Source organism: Physeter macrocephalus, chromosome 15, assembly GCF_002837175.3.
Source record: "Physeter macrocephalus isolate SW-GA chromosome 15, ASM283717v5, whole genome shotgun sequence".
Classification (NCBI taxonomy): Eukaryota; Metazoa; Chordata; class Mammalia; order Artiodactyla; family Physeteridae; genus Physeter; species Physeter macrocephalus.
This window is the reverse complement of record NC_041228.1, coordinates 45,562,941-45,581,821: the sequence shown is the minus strand read 5'-3', so window position 1 is coordinate 45,581,821 and position 18,881 is coordinate 45,562,941. Positions and strand designations below refer to the sequence as shown.

At 38.1% G+C, this 18,881-nt stretch overlaps 1 protein-coding gene across 2 annotated transcripts in view; it reads right to left on the bottom strand.

The window, feature by feature from the left end:
• The window catches only part of PIP4P2 (phosphatidylinositol-4,5-bisphosphate 4-phosphatase 2), an 88,874-nt gene extending 75,753 nt beyond the window's left edge, over window positions 1-13,121 (bottom strand). Inside the window, exons 1-2 of one of the 2 annotated variants that reach the window (XM_024115861.2) lie at window positions 12,932-13,121; window positions 6,390-6,464 (exon numbers count right to left, since the gene is read on the bottom strand). In XM_024115861.2, the coding sequence (XP_023971629.1) occupies window positions 6,390-6,464; window positions 12,932-13,037 (181 nt within the window). In that variant the 5' untranslated portion in view covers window positions 13,038-13,121. The remainder of the gene's footprint in view (window positions 1-6,389; window positions 6,465-12,931) is intronic. The other variant, XM_024115863.2, reaches the window with a different exon arrangement.
• Window positions 13,122-18,881: the final 5,760 nt, after the last annotated feature.

Here is an 18,881-nt window from a genome sequence, read left to right as displayed (position 1 = left end):
TTAGTGGTCTTAGGCATTTGGGTTGTATCAAAATGCTTCCATATAACTGGAGATACTGGCAAGAAATGCCCAGTGACTTGCCAATGACAAATTCCCGGATGACAAAAACTTATGCTCTGCCTTTTCTATTTCTCATCAGGCAATAGTTTTACCTCATTCTAGTGCATTTCATTTGTGGTACTAGTACTTCCTTCCAGTATTGGCAGTTAATAAGTTACATATTCTTCTCTCATTTTATCAACTACTGTGTTTATTTTTATTGAAAAAAATACAATTTTTTCTGATGATTTATGTGAAATCATATTGTTTGTATATGCATGGCTCCATTCTTAATTTTATATTTACAATATTGCTTCCAAGAAAGCATGTGTTTCAAGAAAAATATAGAGATACTAATTTTTAGTACAGAAAAACAAATTGTTTCCAAGGCAAAAAATGTACCTGCCTAGAAATTTAGAAACTCCTCCTATAGCCAGAGGAGGTAACAGATTCCTACTCTGTCACTCTTCCTAGACAGCTCATTTTCACTCTTACATACTTGCTTTTTCTAAGAGAAAGCAAGACACTCCTTTGCATATAACTAGGTATACACACTAAATGATAACTTGCAGGTTACAAGTATTCATGAATCACAGTTATAAAATATACTTAAATATAACTGAACCCAAAATTTGTTTTAAGACATTTTAGATGAGAAAATATGAGGGGGGAAATTACCTCAGTATATGGGGAAGGGAACTGGATTTGCAATGTTTTATTTGCTTCAATATATGAAACAGTATGGCATAATGTTAAGGTCTGATAGAATTAGATGATGATATATGAATGATTATATTATACTCAGTATTTTTCTATATTGAAATATTTCACTCATTTTTTTTAATGACCTAGGGATTAATAGATTATAGATGAAAGTCACCAGTTTAGTAATTTTAGAATTTGGGACATATTCACCATAAATCTAAGCAAAATCAGATACAATATATGGAGTGAACTGAACCTCTTAGAAACAATATTTATTTTTAAGCATATTTAGTGAATAAATCCCTTAAATTCTAGTGCTTAGATATTTCTATCACATGGGTCAATTAAATTTTCTTTTAAAATATAGCGATTAATAAAAAAATCCAGAAGTTAATCCATTAAGAGGAGAGTTCCTCATTGTAGCCAGCAGGAAGTATAGTGATGGAGATCCTTCCTTTGCTATGTGGACATTTCTAATGAAACAAATGGATTCAGCTACATGCTCTGCTGGATCACTTCCATCTTTTGTTCTCATGTTCTTCTGTAAACCTGTAAAACCTTCACTCTCTAAGTGACTTCAAAATCACCATGATGGCATCCTTCTTTGTTTTCTCACTCATTCATTCATATGACTGATCTTTGTTGAGTACCTAGAAATATACGATCAAGTGCAAGAGACTATGTAGGACTCACAGATAAAAGATACAAGAATCCTGTCTCCCTCCTTGTCTTCCTTGATAAGGTCATGTACACAAATAAGTATTAAAATATATAGTAGAAATGTTGAGAGATATTGCTTTGGGAACATATATCGTCCAGTAACAGAGATTAGAAAGGATTACCTGGAAAGAAAGGACTTTGACAAATGGATAGAATTTGAATGTTTCAGTTTCCAAAATCCCTTTCCTACTTATCTACCCATAGGAAGCAAAAAGTAAATCCTCATCTAGAGAAAACCAGAAGTGCTTAATAAATGATACTGGTATGAGGCAATCAGCGTGGTCTTAGGAAAAAGCAGATACACATAGTGATACATTTCCCATATCAAAACAGGATTCTTCCTATTAAGATCTTGACAAGTGGGAGTAATGGACCAAATCAAACACAATGAAATATAAGGTTCCACTGCACTGACCTGTATAGAGATGTGGGGACATGGTCTAAAAAAATAGCATTTGTGACATTGTTCAGGGTCCTAGTCAAGGATAAACTCTACAAGGATCAATAACAGAATGTGGCCAAAGTGCTTTCTGATACATTAAATTTTTATTAGTAACATATTTCCATGGCTCAGAAATCAATATTAATGTAAAAAATATATGCTTAGAATTGTTACTCCAATTTCTGTGCCAATCTACCATGCCCCCCAAATTATTATTTTTTTAATCCTTCCAGTGTTTCTTTAGCCTAGTACAGGTAATATATACCTGTAATATGTAATACACATATTCTCTTTTCTCCATCTTTCATACAAAAAAAGGGAATATGCCTTCCTCATTCTTCATCTTGCTTTTTTCACTTTATTTTATATCTTGGCAACCTTTCCACAATGGTACGTAGAGTTTCCTCATTTCTTTTCCAGCTGTACAGTGTTCTAGTTTGTGGGTGTATCACAGCTTCTTGTGGTGGTTTTAAAATATTAAATTTTAAAATGCAAATTCTTTGATACTCATCCGATTAGAATTGAAGTCTATGTTCCTTCACCTTACATGCAGGTGGTTTATAACTGTTTTGACGAATAGAGCATGGCAGAAGTGACACCATATTTGACTTCTGAGACTAGGTCATAAAAAGACCATATGGCTTTCACTTAGGTCATCTTGTGTTCAGGCATGTCTAATAGTTTTAATAACAATCTGGTCATCTTGTGTTCAGGCATGTCTGATAGTTTTAATAATAACCTATGTCCTCATTAGGGACTGGCAGTAAATATAAATACTACTTTTGTTGAGCAAGGCAAAGCATTCTATATAGAGAACCAGAACAGGATCCCTGAATTCTGTAAACTTGGAAAATGGTTTTCTTATAAATAACTTTGAATTAATTGGCAGAATCCATACAGCTCAGTAGAAATCAATGTTTATTTGGGAAATTCCTATGGTCTAAGATTAATAACAACTCAGGCGTCTGTGAAAGTCATCTACTTTAAATCTGCTCACTATCCCTTCTATGTATTGCTGTTCCTCTGGATGGTGAATCTTAGCACTTTAATCGCTGAAACATTAAAACTTCACATGTTCAAATGATGAACTATTAGAGGCTTTCTTGTATACTGGTTTTAAATCCATATTATGGATCTGCGAAGCTTAACTATCTCAACTTGACAAAGCATAGGAGGAAAAAATGTTTTGCCATTGCCTTTAGAAATACATGTTTTGAATAGAATGCCCTGACTGGTCATGTGGCACATACAAATACTTCCTATGGAAGAAAAAACTATTGCACGCTAGTTGGTCTTCTGATGCTTAAAAGAGCCATGTAACACTCCTTAATGTTCAATAATACTGTCTTTGCAATTTTCAAAAGGGTACTGGAAGAAATAGAAATTTAAGTTAAAAGGGACATTGGAAGTAAAAGAATGAGGTAAAAAAAGATAATCATCATCTATATTTTAAAGTCACAGATATATTCTCTTAGGTGTATCCAGATTCCTTACCAAGAACAACTGTGTTATGGAATATAAAAGCAAAAGGGAACACACTACACCACTCCTTCTCAGGTGGAAAACTGAGGCCCAGAGATGTAAAGTAACTACTCTGAGGTCAACAGCTAGTAACTGGCAGAAAGAATTCAAGTGTCAGGTCCCCCAGGCCAAACTACACCTGGTGGCAGACCATCTCTGGGACTATACAGGGATTTAGTTATATAATGCTTGAGAAACTTACCTGAAGACCAGGAAGAGGAGATACACTTTTCACTTCTTTTTCACATATTTATTTTTATTCTTACAAAGAAAAAGAAGTTTACTTTATAACAGCAACCAGGGAAAGGAAAAAAAAATCTAGAAAAGTGCCAAAGCAACACAAACTCTGATGCACTCCCTACTCAATCCACCAAAAAAAAGTATGGAAGTTCTCTTGAAAGAAGAATAGCAGGCTGAATGTGTTCCCTTTTAAGAACTATTAAAGGGTTGTCATTCTCAGGTTATGCAATATCTCTTCATCCTTATAAAAATGGAACTCATAACAGCTGAGTGTAAAGCTGTACTCAGGGTTGTCTGCTTTTCCCCAAAGTGGAAGGATTAGCATTTCCATTGATCACTTCCCAGATAGTTGCTTACTGCCTTCAAATATAGTTATGAACATCCATCCTGCTAACTTTCCTCTCTAACATCTGAGCTATCTAGCTAACATCTCTATGCATCTGGCAAATCATGCAAGATTTTTACAGAATGCTCTGTCCTAGAAGTTTGACATTCCTGAAAAGAGTTTGAAGAATCCTTGGAAATAAATGAGAAGCCAAAAGCATCATCTCCCACTACAGTGAAGTATTACCATACATATAATAAATAATTGTTGAATGAAATGCACTCCTCAGGCCTGATCTCTCCCCAGACTCCAGACTTGTACATCCAATTGCATACTGGACATTTCCAATTGAATGATGACTAAAGGTATTTCAAACTCCACTTGCCTGAAACAAAATATTTATTTCCACTGTCCTTCTCCTCACCACCCCCCCAACACACACCCAACTCCTTCTGTTTGCCCATTTCAGAAAAAAGTGCAATTTTTTACCTAGCTGTTTAGGTTATTTTTGAGATTTGTGATTCCTTTCTTTCCACTGACTCAATCCATCAGCAAGTCCTTCTGCTCTATGCATAAAATATGTCCTGAATCTAACCACATTTCACTGCTTCCATCACCTCTACCCTGGTTCAGAACATTACCTCTTGCCTATTCCACTGTAACAGCCTCCTGATTAGTTTCATGTCTTATTAGCCTCTTACCATTTTTCACCTAATAATTCATTCTCCAAACACCAACCAGGATGATCTACTCAAATGTAAAACATTTAATATCTCGTGTCTCTCGTCTGCTCCAAGCCCTTCATGGCCTCGCATTATCCTCTACACACAATCCCATTTCTGATGGTGGCCTACAAAGCTGCCATAAAACTTGTCACCCGCCATCTGCCTCTACACGGATGAAGTACTAGCCACCGCAGTTGCTGACCTTCAACACACCCTGAAAGGAGCTCACGGCGGAGATCAGGAATGAGGCACTATGTTCCCTGGGAAAAACTGGCAGACAGGGCTTCAGAGAGTTAGGTATTTTTCAGGAGAAGATATTATGAGCCCAATTTCTTGCTTCTTCTCATATCTAGAAAAGCACTAAAATCATTAAAGGAGACATCTGCTCCTCATGACTAGCAGCAACCTTCTGCCAAAATGTGTGCTTGATTGCATGTATACCCCTTTCACTAAAATCACATATATACTGACCTCCCACCTTACCTCTTTGGAACAGTTCCTCAGAGGTATCTGAGGGGCTGTCTCCCAGCCTATATTTCTCATTTTGCCCCAAATAAAGCTTAACTCATAGCTCTCACATTGTGCATTTTTTCAGTTGACAAAGCTCTCCTGGACTTCCTAGTCTAGTCCTCTAACTTCTTCTACCACACTCCCCTAAGTCACCACACTCTAAACAACTGTCCTCCTTGTTTTACAACAGCATGTTTTGTGCCTGTTGTTCCAGCTGCCTGACACACTCCTCCCCTAAATCTTCCAACAGCTGATTCCGACTCATTTTTCGTGTCTCGGAGCAATTGTCATCTCTGAGATATCTTTCCTGAACACACTGCCTGAAATACTCCCCGCACCACCATTTACTCTATCCTCATGCCCTGCTTTATTCTCTTCACTCTCTGGAGTTATAATCCTTACCAAATGTATCTCTCACTGAAATGTAAGCTCCCTATCATCTGGAACAGTATAACAGGTGCTCAAATATTTGAAATGATAACTGACTGAATGAAACATTTCTTGATTAATGTTTTAAAGATGTTTGGTAGAGCCAGGAGGAAATGTGGGCATTATAAAATAGAATAAAAGAATCATAGAGCTTGATGCCTGCTGAATAACAGAAAAGGATTATAATAGGGAATGGGCTTGCCATAATATTGGAAAACTGGAAGCAGATGTACTTCAGCAACATTTGGGCTCTATTTTCCCTTCATAAGGATGTGGTCTCACTGAAGGAGATTTTGATTCAAGTACCATTTTGTACAACAAGGATCTACTGTACAGCACAGGGAACTATATTCAATATCTTGTAATAAGCTATAATGGAAAATAATCTTAAAAAGACTATATATATATATAGTATAACTGAATCACTTGGCTGTACACCTGAAACAACATTGTAAATCATTTGTACTTCAGTAAAAAACAAACAAAAAAGAACCATTTTGAAAAAAAACTCCCTTAAATGGAGCATCAGCTTTAGCACACAGCACAATATCAAGCTTCCCTACTTTCTCAGTATCACAGCAGGTCCACACCCATATTGGGACCTTCACGGAGCTTCAGGTAGCTGCTCTCAAATATGCTGCATCTATTTCCACTCATTGTGACAAACTGGTTTCTAGTGGGTTTCAGAAACCTTGGCAAATATTGATAAAATGAGAATTTAATTTAATCTTACAGTTGGTTGTGCATATAGTGCGGGTCTCTGGGTCTACATCATCTCTTCCTGCAGGTCCACAGCCAACCTTAAACCCTGCAAGGATGCAAGGAGGTTCCGAAATTTAAAAGACTGCCCAAATAGATTCAAGGACTCTAACTCGGTGCAATGGACTGAATGTTGTGCCCCCTCAAAATTCATATGTTGAATCCTAACCCCCCAAAGTGATGGTATTAGGAGGTGGGATCTTTGGGAGGTAATTAGGTCATGAGAGTGGAGGCATCATGAATGAGACTAGTGCTCTTATGAAAAGAACCCAAAAGAGCTCTCTTGCCCTCCTTCTGCCACATGAGGATACAAGGACAGGTTGGGGGTCTGCAACCCACGAGTTCTCACTAGACACCAAATCTGCTGGCACCTCCATCCTGGACGTCCCAGACTCCAGAACTGTGAGAAATAAATGTCTGCTGTTTAAGCCACCCAGTCCATGGTATTCTGTTATAACAGCCTGAACCAAGACACTCTAGTGCCTAGTAAAACTCTAGTCTAGCGTAGAACATTGTTCCAAGTGAAATAAAACTTTGCCTCGCTTTAAAGTAAGGCACCATTTTTAACTTTAGATTTCTTCAGGTAGAGGATCAGTAAAAATATACTTTATTGTACAATTTCTAAGTAAGAAGTACAAAAGTTCATATTAAATAACATCTCTCAAACCAGGAGTCAATTTATTTTCTAGTCACTGAAAACATTTCCTCAAGCAACTTCGAATTTACACACTTTTTAAAGTGAAACAAGGTGAAAAGGAAATGGCAATGCCTTCTAAAATGCAATTATGTTTCATAGGAAATCTAAGTGTGTTTCAGAATAAAGGAATATTAACCTCTTCATTGAAGTCAAGTTGCTTTGAGGTAATTTTACAATTAAAATAAATGCACATTAGATGGAAATGAACAGTTCTTCATTCTTTAAAAAGGATTTGAATATAAACATATCTTTTTTTTGAATTTTTGAATTTTATTTTATTTATTTTTTTTATACAGCAGGTTCTTACTAGTTATCCATTTTATACATATTAGTGTATATATGTCAATCTCAATCTCCCAATTCATCACACCACTACCCCCACCCCCACCCACCCTGCTGCTTCTAAACAAACTCTCACTAAGGTCACTAATAACCTCTATGGCACTAAGTTCAAATGACATTTTTTTAGACCTTATCTATTTGCTCTTTCTTGTAGCTTTTGACGTGTTTGACCACCCCTTTCTCGAAGTGTTTTCTTCCCCTTGATTCTGTGATATTACAGTCCCCTGGCTTTCATCCTACCTCGCTGGAAGACACTTATCAGCCTTTTTGCAGGCTCTTCTTAATCTGACTGCTCATTAAATTTGGGAGTTTCTCAAAGCTTTGCCCTAGGCTCTCTCTTCCTTTTATGTTATTCTTTCTCCCTGAGTGGTCTCATATAAAGCTTCCCAAACTTTTTCACATTTTGGTACACAGAGAAAACAACAATATTTGTATAGCTACTCAGAGCTGGAGGCCACTGGACTAAAGGCTTCTGCTACTCCAAGGACTGAGGATAACCCAAATCTTAACACATGTATGTTCTATCTCGTTACATTCCGTGGCACACTGGTGGGGCTTTGGGAAACTCTAAATCAAGATCCATGTATTTGGCTATCACCAATATGTAAATAACACAATTTTATATTTTCAGCCCAGATCTCATTTCTTAGCCCTACACCTGTAAATCCAATTGCCTATCTGACATCGCTTCTTGGATATTTGAAAGCACCTTAAATGTATCATGTCTAAAACTAAGCTCATGATCTGTATTCTACAAAACCTGGTCTTCTTCTGGTGTTTTGCCTCAGTGTAGGCAATCACACCAAGTTGTAGAAGCCAGAAATCTAGAAAATATCCTTTCCACCTCCCTCTCATTCCTACATTCAATCTATCATCAACCCCTCTTCTGTAATTCCTACCATCTACTTATCTCTCCACTTCTGTCACCACCTGAGTCCAAGTTATCATCACAGTTTATCAGATTTGTCCAAATCATTATAGTAGCCACTCAAAGTCATCTATCCTCATCTACTCTGGCCCTTCTCTAATTCATTCTCTAATCCGTAGATAATTAAAAAATAATAAAAGATCTAACCAGACTATCCCTTTGCTTAAGGTAAAATTCTTCAACATGACCAATCATCCCTGCATGCACTGATTAATACTTATTGTTCTGGTCATCTGTTGCTGCAGAACAAATCACCCAAAAACTTAGGGCCTAAAACAGCAATTTAATATTAGCTTTCATGATTCTGTAGATTGTTCAGACTCAGTTGGGATGTTAATCACCTAGAATCTGTCATGCAGGTGCCATAAGAATTTGGCTTGGCTTGGAGTCATCTGAAGGCTCAAATGGGCATCCAAGATGGCTTCTTCACTCACATGTTTGAGGGCTGGTCAGGCATCCCTCTCTCCATATAGCCTCTGCAGGTGGCTAGTTAAGGGTTCCTCAAAGCATGGCAGTCTCAGGATGTTCAAATTCTTATATAAGTTACTTTCCTCAGAGTGTACTTTATAAGACACCAAGGCAAGACCTCTTGTGACCTAGTCTCCGAAGTCATTCAGCTCTCTATTACCTTATTCTGTAGGCCAAAATTAATCACAATGTCAGCCCAGATTCAAGGAGAAGAACTATCTAAGGACTTAAATATCAAAAAGCATAGTTCTAAGGAGAGTCTCTGGAGAATATGAATCACACCAACCTCTCCACTCCCATTTTGCAGCACATTCCCTATTGCTGTTTCTACTTTCACCACACTGGCCTTCTTTCAATTCCTAGTACTTACCATACTCTATCCTGCTAAAGGCTTTTGCACATACTTTTTCTTTTTTGCTTAGAGTGTTCTAATCCCTCCTTGCCAAGTTAACTACTGCTCAGCTTTCAGAGCTAAATCAAATCTCAGGAAAGCCTTCCCTGACCAGGTTAAATCTTTTCATTATATACTCTCATGGCACTGGATATAATTTTAGCACTGTCCTCATCCCCACTGCACTTTTGCATTTGTTTGAATGATTATGTAATTTATGTCTCAATATCCCCACTAGACTGGAAGAGGAGCCATGTCTCTTTCCCTTCTTACCACAGAGCTTGGCTAGTACTCCAATATTTATTTGCTGAATGAATAACAGAAACAAACTAAGCAAATGAAACTATCTCTGTATAACAAAGTACTCTTTTCCCTATAGAATTATAGTGAAGTAGATAATCACATTCCCATATTCAATACATAATTAGACAACCCAAATATAAACCATTTTTCACAGATGACGTCTCATAAATTTAGAAGTCATATTCATTTGCCACATCCTACCTATAAAATTAGTAGATGTATAAAGAAAGCAAACAAATATAGCCAAATTGTATGTTTTGTGGTATTTTTTCCAACCTCCTTTCAAATGAGCCTAAAACTCTCTTTGATTTTAATTTCTATGATTTAACAAAAGCTGACAAATATACCAAATGGGGCACTGTAAGCACAGGAGAGGTGATGTCCTCCTACTCTATGCAGGAATCCAGTACTGACAGTAAACACCACTAGAAGCATTCCACTTAGAAACCCAGGAGGATTTGTTACACGAATGAAACCAGATGCAACATACTAACTGCTCCCCCACTACAATATCGATAACTTGTCTATAAATAAACACTCCATCAACTTTCAGTTTGAAATGGAATATTTCATCTTGGGGTGGGATCTCACATTCCTGTTCTTAGAAGGTTACACAAATAGCGAAGGGTTGAATTGGAGAAAATAGTCACTAGTTATGGCTATTAACCACTTCTACAAAAAATTTTTAATGTCTGGGTAATTATAGATGGTAATTATCATAAACCAAAGTTCTTTACCAAAAAGTACATTCTATTTCTGGTCTTTTGAATCCCAAGCTTCAACTCTACTGTTGTCAACTACTGAAAATATTTGGTCTAGTGACAGACTGTTTCTTACAGTCTGAAATGATTCAACCATGTCTTTACTTATTCTTTCTCCTCATGTTCCATGAGGGAATGGATTTGGTTACTCTTGTTTACCTAGAGCAGTCTCTGGCATGTTGTCCCACCCGATGAATTACTGAATGAGTAATTAGCACTGTTCTTCTAGAATCAGATCTTGTGTATTTACTCAAAATATTTATCAAGATTCTTATTTGCTATTTATTAAGAAAAGATATTTTGTCAAAAATGCAAAAAAAAATGCCTTTTACTTCTCATTTATGCTTCTTGCTTCCTAGGTATTATGCCATATTAAATTAGTGTTTCTAATGATCTAACCTGTCTCATTCACCAGTTAAGAAATAAAAATTGTTCTACAATAGGCAGAAAGAGCTTTTTGCTAAAAAATTGTTACAAACAAGACAACAGGCCCAAAATGGAGTCACTTATGCCTCTCTCAGAAATGGACTCTTAACCCAATCAATCAGGAATCTCCCGATCAGCACTAGTGAGGTCATATGCCTGATAGGCCCCTGTCATCCCCTAAAGAAAAGTGACTTTGCCACAACCAATCCACATCTTGCTGGCATAACTTCCTTGTCCCACTCCCTTCTGCCTTATATGAGTCTTTAATTTTGTACAGTTCCTTAGAGCTCCTTTTTATCTGCTAGGCGGGATTCTGCCTGATTCATGAATCACTAAATAAAGCCAATAAGATCTTTAAAATGTACTCAGTTGAATTTTGTTTTATAACACAGTGAATTTCTTTGGTAAATTTTTCTGGAATGAAAGTTCTTTTTCTTAGTAGCTGAGCTGAAACATGTACTGTATTTTGTGCTTTGAGAAGTCTTATCAGAATAACAACTATTTGCCAAACGATAAAGAAGTCTACAAGCAGGTCCGTGAGTATGACCATTTTTGTGGGATAATTTAGCCACTTTCTAACTAAAAATAAAAAACATAGATGCAAGATAGAAAATCTGTTATGGGACAGTTTCTTAAATCTAAATTCTGTCTCTCAATAAATCATCAAATATTTTGTCTTAAAAGGGTGAATTGATGAAATTGAAAGTCATTAATAAGTGTTTAAACCTGTTGTAGACCATACAGTTTAGATAACAGTAAACACATTAACATCAAATTTGCCTTTTAAGGAAATTCCCCCAAGAGGCGTCCTCTGACACATGTTTAATGCTGACCAACAAACATGACTTGTGGGTTTTCTATGGGTGAGTATCTGTACCATTTTGCACCTTATTTCTCAACTCATTGATCACACTAAATTATTCACAGCTAAGTATCCTTTTCCTTTGTCCTGCTTCTTGTTAACTGTGGATTAAGATCTAGATTGTTGCTTTTCAAGTTATAAAGTATTAAATGGAAATTTTAAATACGTGACAAGTTCGACCTGCTCTACAGCTGCTCCAATTCCAGACTTGAACGTAGAAAAAGTTGTGTTACAGGAAACAGGACCCACCCACATTTTCAAAGGCATTAATGTTTGCCTCCTTGAGTTTTTAAATGTCTCACATTCAGCCAAAAAGGAGAGATGCACTTAACCTACATTTGCAAGTGCCATATTTGACCAATCTTTTCACTACTCTAAGTGGTTTTCTAAAGTCTTGCCTTCCATTTTCTATAACTACTGACTCCGCCTTATTTCTACTATAGGAATCAACTAAAAGGCTTAGAACAAGGATAGATCTTGGAATAAATTGAATAGTTTGGTAAATAGATTTCCCCCTTCTTTCTCCAGACCCCACTGCCACCAAATCTTTCTTGATTCCATCTTACGAAGAGAAATAAATAGAAATATTTATTTTATTAACTTGGGTTACTTTTAAAAGTCAATTTCAATCTCACTCAGATATGCATCAAAAATATTCCATCTTCTCTTCTATTCCTCCTCATTTACCACTAAAACTAACACATACTCCTTACAAGTAGAAGCAATAAGGAAGGGCAGAGATTTCAGACATGTTAGGAATATTGATTAACTCTTCTCCTTTTGCTAAGGCAATTCCCTGATTGAACAGACCACTGGTGGGTGAATGGTAGGAAATGCATATTTTTCCAGCTAAGATCTTTCAAGGACAGAGGGCAAGGTGAGCAGTACTCCTGGTTTCTCAGCAACCTGAAAGAATTTGTGAATGACTGTAAGATTTGCACAACCATGCAGCTGCACTTAGGAGCTGCTCTAAAACAGCAAAGCCCAACCTGGGAAATTCATGTCACATCCTGTACCCCTGGGTCAGAAGTGTTGAAACACACACACACACCCCAACAGCAGTGGATAAGACAGGGTGCACACAGCACACACACACATCCCATACCCGTGGGTAAGAAGGGGCGAAATACACACACACGCACACACTCACACACCCCACACTACACCACGAGAAAGCCCTGCGGTGAAGCTTTCAGGCAGGCAGGCTCTGCTTCAGAAGGCACAGTCAGCATCCCTCTCTCCCAGCCCAAGTGAGAGGCTGGCCTCCGCCTCAGAGCTCCCTGGTCTTTACATCCTAGGCTTTTTCTTACAAAGTAGAAAGATCTATGCTGGCCTTACCTCTGGGGCTGCTTTCTTGTAAGTATGGAGGGGCCGTGGGAGTGACATTTCCAGAATGGGATGCGGAGAGCAGAGGCGAGCGTTCGTCCACCCCATCAGCAGCCATGACTGCAGCAGTGGCGCCGGGGCCGGGGTGGAGGCTGAGTCTGGGGTTGCGGCTCCGGTTGGAGGCGCTGTTAGTGCTACTGCCGCTGCAGCCGCCTCCGGGAGGACCCGGGATGTGTCACAAGGTAGGAGGCGGGCAGGGAGGGGGGATGAGGGATCGAGAGGCGGGGAAGGGAAGCGCGCTGGGAAGCACGCCTAGGGGAGGGGAGCGGATGAAGAAAAAAAAAAAAAGAAAGGGCCCGGGAGAGCTGGGGGAGGGGAGAATGGGAGGAGCAGGAGCCTTGGGAACATAGTAGGGCTGACTGGGAAACGCTGGGAAGGGAAGGTGCCAAGTAACCGAAAGCAGAGAGGAGGTAAGTGGGAGGGAGGGGTTACAACTCTTTCTTCTTTGTACTTCACATTTCCTTAACTAAGGAAAAAGAAGAGTAAAGAGCAGCCTGAAAGAGGGCAAAGGGCCTGTGGCTTGATTACAGGAAAACTACAGCAATCACAAATCCAAGTTTAACTCCTCAAGGGAGGAAGAGGGGTTCTTTGCTGTCAAACTTTGCAGCAATTATATAAAGAAAACTTATTCCTAGGGTTATCAATTCCTTCTCGAGGGCTGCTGCTTTTGTTAGGAAATCATTTTTCAACATCTGTTGTCTAAGAGGAAATAGATTTTTGTATGAGCAGTGCCATTTCCTGCTTTTCCTTGTTAATTTTTAAATATGTTTGGCACTCTAGTAACTGTACCTTATTGAAACTATGCATAGTGTGTTGGTTTTTACAAGTTTAATTTAACAAAATAGGTTGTCATTTTAGTTTTGTTTTTGTACTATATTGTCCCTGACACATATATGATAATAAAGTTTATGAATAATGTAAGACAAATAACTATTTTCTTTAGCTAATGTCAAAATAATCATTGACATGTAAAACAGTATTAAAACAAGCTAAGCACAGTTCTCATCTTGCTTTTTGTGTTTATTTTTTTCTTTTCTTTTTTTGGTGACTTGCTAGAGTGGTTTTAAAATCAAAGTTTTGAACATGCCCAGATAAGAAAATGCAATGGGGAAATAGTCATGGTCTCAAACCGATCATTTTTCTGCAACAGTGCTTTGAGTCATTCATCACATATTATCATGTGATTATTGGTCTACACCTATGAATAGGGGATGGTCTTGGTCTTCAAGATGTCTGTGAGATAGCACAGTCAAAAACAAACCAAAAATGAGGCTGGTAGTCTTTAAAGGGGCTGGAGATTTAAAGGGGCATGAGTAAAAGCAAACTGTAGACATTTGAAACTACCTCTTATATTACATGCCCTCTGAAGATACTCTTTATTCTGAAAATCCCATTTAGGCACCAGCTGGAAATCCTAAGGGAAAATCAAAGAATAATGTTTTCTATTATGCAGCATCCTTTGTGGATCAGTAGTATCAGGAGACAACACAATATAAGGATTCCCAGGGACTTCCCTGGTAGTCCAGTGGTTAAGACTCCGCACCCCCGTGAAGGGGGCCCAGGTTTCATCCCTGGTCGGGGAACTAACACCCCACATTTGGCAACTAAGCCCATGTGCTGCAACTACTGAGCATGCGTGCGTTCTAGATACCTGCACTCCGCAACTAAAGAAGCCGGCACACTGCAACAAAGATCCCTCGCCCCGCAACAAAGACCCAGTGTAGACAAAAATAAATAAATAAATAGGATTCCCATAGGATATAATCCAAGGGCATTTATAGGTCTCTAGGAACTTGGAATGTGAGGGGTAAATATATAGCACTCCCTGCAAAAGTGAACAATTTACAAAAGAAACAACAGTGCTTTTACAGTTGCAGACTAGAAGCTATTGAGATAAAGAAACTTTTAAAAATAATAAACAAAATCCTATGTCTATACAGTTAGCCCTCCATATACATGGGTTTCCGCATCCACAGATTCAACCACAGGTGAAAATTTTTTGCAAAAAACAATTTCAGAAAGTTGCAAAAAGCAAAACGTAAATTTGCCATGCTCAGGCAACTATTTACATATCATTTACATTGTATTAAGTATTATAAGTAATCTAGAGATGATTTAAAGTATACAGGAAGATATTCATAGGGCATATGCAATACTGTGTAATACTACGCTATTTTGTGGAAGGACATCCAAAGATTTTGGTATCCGTTGGGGGCGGCGGGGAGATGGTGGTCTGGAACCAATCCCTCAGGGATACAGAAGGACAAGGGGTGATTTTAGTGTCCTATCCTGTCACCTATCACACTTTATTGTAGCAGTGTATTTACATTTCCATTACCCACCCACCTTTTATCCCCAGCTGACTTTGTGAGGTCAGAAACCAAATCTATCTCATTCACTATTATGTCTCCAGTATCTAACACAATGCATGGCACATTAATAATCACTTGATAAATGTTTGCCAAATAAATAACAAATGAGTATATGAACAAATCCTACATAGTCCCAGAATCTTACTAAAACAAATTGTTAACGGGAAAAAAGAGCATTTCTTGACTTTTTGATGAAGATGAGAGTTTTGCCACCTGACTATTTTATTGTTCCATTTTATCTTTACAGCTAAACTTTCTTTATTGCCCAGGTAATAATGATCAGTATAAAGGTTTTTTTTTTTCATTCTTTACTTCTTTATATGACTTCTCTATTAATTTCAGAATTCAGGTAATTGAGGGTAATACAGTTAATGGGTATATTGAGATTATATTTGCAAAAATGCCAAATTTCACAAAGTGTAAAAAACTTTTATTAGATGAGTATCACTTCATTCTAGTTTAAAGATAATTCTATAGTTTATGGTTACTCAGTAAATGTTAAATAATACTGATCAATCTAAGGCATTTTATGATTATGATACTTTGCCATCACTATTCATTTTCACTTTTGGAATAATTGTATGGTTAAACAGATAATGTATGAGCTAGTAAGAGATATATCTTACTACTTACTTAAGCTGCTTAAGCTACAGTTCCAGTTATCTACTACTAAGTAACAAATTATATCAAAACCCAGTGGCTTAAAATAATGTGATTTGTTATTTTTCATGATTCTGTTGGTTGACTGAGTAGACATTCTGTTGGTCTTACCTAGCCTTACTTAGGCAGCTGCATTCAGCTAGCAGGTTGGCTGGGGCCTGGGCTCAGCTGATGAGACAGCTGGGATGGCCAGGAGTCTCTCTCCATATAGTCATTCAAACAAGGCTTCTTCACATGCTTAGTAGTCTCAGAGCAGTGTTCTAAGAGGGCGATTGTGGAAGCTATGGCGCCTCTTAAGATCTAGGCTCTGAGCCTCAAATAATGTTACTTTCACCACATTCTTCCACCTCCTTCAGCCTGCCTCCTGACCAAAGAAATCTAGAGGCCCAGAGACCTCTTTTCATGGTCAAAGGTAGTCACAAGGCCAGTGGAGGAATAGATTCCATATCTTCATGGACGGAGTGACAATGTCACAGTGCAAAGGGCTGTGGAACACAGGAATGCATGGTTCATTATAGACCATTATATAGCAAGCTACCATAGTATATCCTCTGACCACAATGGTTCATGTCCCTCTCACAGGCAAACTACATTTGCCCATTCCTAAGACCCCAAAGTCTCATTTAATCACCAAAGTCATCTTTGTATATCTTGTCACCTAAATCAAGTCCAGGTGCAGACAAAGTTCCTTGGGTATGATTCCACAGGTTCAGCTCCTTGGGTACAGCACTTGTTGATTCAGAGAGCTGTGAACTAAAAAGACAAATTATGTGCCTTCCTCACCTCCCCCTGCCCCAGCCTCCAACATTTAACAGTGAAACAAGAACAGCATAACAGCAATAAACACTCCAATTTCATAAGGTGAGGGGAGGGAGCTGATGTGCATTTAGAATGGAAAGAACATAGCTTACACTGAACCACAGAATTCTGAAATCCAGCTGAGCATATGTCACTAGCTCCCTTGACACTAGAGCCAGGGAACGCTCCTTTATTAGGGCATAGTTCTGCTCTTAGTGTTACTGGGTTTCCTCATCTATTGCTGTCCTTGGCTGCCTGCCCTGCCACTGAGTCCTTTCTTTTCCATAACGTACGACTCCTGTTTGTAGCTGAGTAGCTTTCCCAGTCTGCATCCTGACCAAACAAAGTTGGAGGCCCAGAGGACTTTTTAAAATTTTGAACTGTCTCTGTTCCTTTTAATCCAAGTTAATACAATCCCCTTAAAATCTTTGCAGGCTTCTTTTAAATCTGATTGGGGTTTACTTCCTGATTCCAAAGCCACAGACATAATTCTTTTTGAGATAGGCATCTCTCTACATTGGGCCACATTTGAGACCCTTCAGATTTGTAGAAACCCCTTTGTCTTACCTAAGGAAGTCTTCAAATCACTGCTTGAATCTTTCAGAGGTCTTAACAAGGAGTTTTATAGCCATCCCCTTGGATTAAAATTTTATCCTGAGGCCATTTCTTATGTTAAAAATCTTTTACTGGACTGTTCTGAGTCCTCTATATTTCCTCTAAATTCTGTTGTAAATTGAAAGTTCTTTTTTAGTTCATTTCTGTGGTAGGGAAAATAATGACCTCCAAAGGATGTCTACACCTAATCCCTAGAACCTAGGAAACCTTACATAGCAAAAGGGATTTAGCAGATGTGATTAAGGGTTGCAGATCTTACATGGGGAGGTTATCCTGGGTAATCCAGGTGGGCCAATGAGTCTTTAAAAGCTGAGAACCTTCCTGGCTGTAGTTAGTGATATTCACAGAAGAAGAAGTAGTAGAGATTAGAAGTGTGAGGAGAACACAACCTACCATTGTTGACTATGAAGGTGGAGGAAGGGAACCAAAGAGTGTGGGTGGCCTTTAGAGCTAGGGGTGACTCTCAGCTGACAGCAGCAAGGAAATGAGGATTTCAGCCCCACAAACACAAAGAACTGGATTCTATAAACAACATTAATGAGCAAAGAAATTGTGAGCAAAGAAGAACATAGAGCATCGCTCATCACCCAGCTATACAAGGGTTAAGTTGAAACCCACTGCAGTCTCCCCTGAGAGGAATTCAAGATGAAAAACAGGATGAGGCACTCTGTGCTTTCAATAAACAGACCCCTAGATTGATTGATGTCTCAGGAAGAATTTCAATGACCCCAGATTCTTGCATCTTCCATACATAGAAAAGCACTAAAATCATTAACTCGAGATGTCTGTTCTTTGTGATTAGCAGTCATTTTTACCAAGATATATGCATGACTACATGTATTTTCTGGCCAAAAAAATCATATATTCTGGCTCCTCCCCTATCTCTTTGGAGCACTTCCTCAGAGCTGTCTCCCAGGCTATACTCCTCAGTAAGACCCTGAATAAAACTTAAACTCACAACCCTTTATGTTGTGTGTTTTATTTTCAAGTCAACAAATAGATCTTCCCATAGAGCTTATAGGCAGAACACAGCCTTGCTGATCTCTTAATTCTGGTCCAGTGAGAATTATTGGACTTCTGACCTATGGAAATGTTAAAATAAAATAAAATAGAGACCAGGCTTGAAAATCCTACAAGCAGACAAAATCATTTAAGTTACATAAAGAAAATAAATCTAGCTTATTTCATGAACATAAGTAAAAATCAACATAAGTTTTTTCTTCTAAGTGCTTCTGATAATCATCTTCCTAAAATGGTATAAGTTAATCACTTTTAACGAATCCCCTACCATCTGGAAACCCCCATTGTAATACCCAATCATTGTAAAGGTTAAACACCTTTCTTACTTCTACTTTACAAAGGCATCCTGTGACATCATGCCTCGGAGTTTAATCTCAGTGTTGGATTTGAAGACTCCCAGTTTGCAAACTCTCCTTTTGTACACCATAAACTCTTAC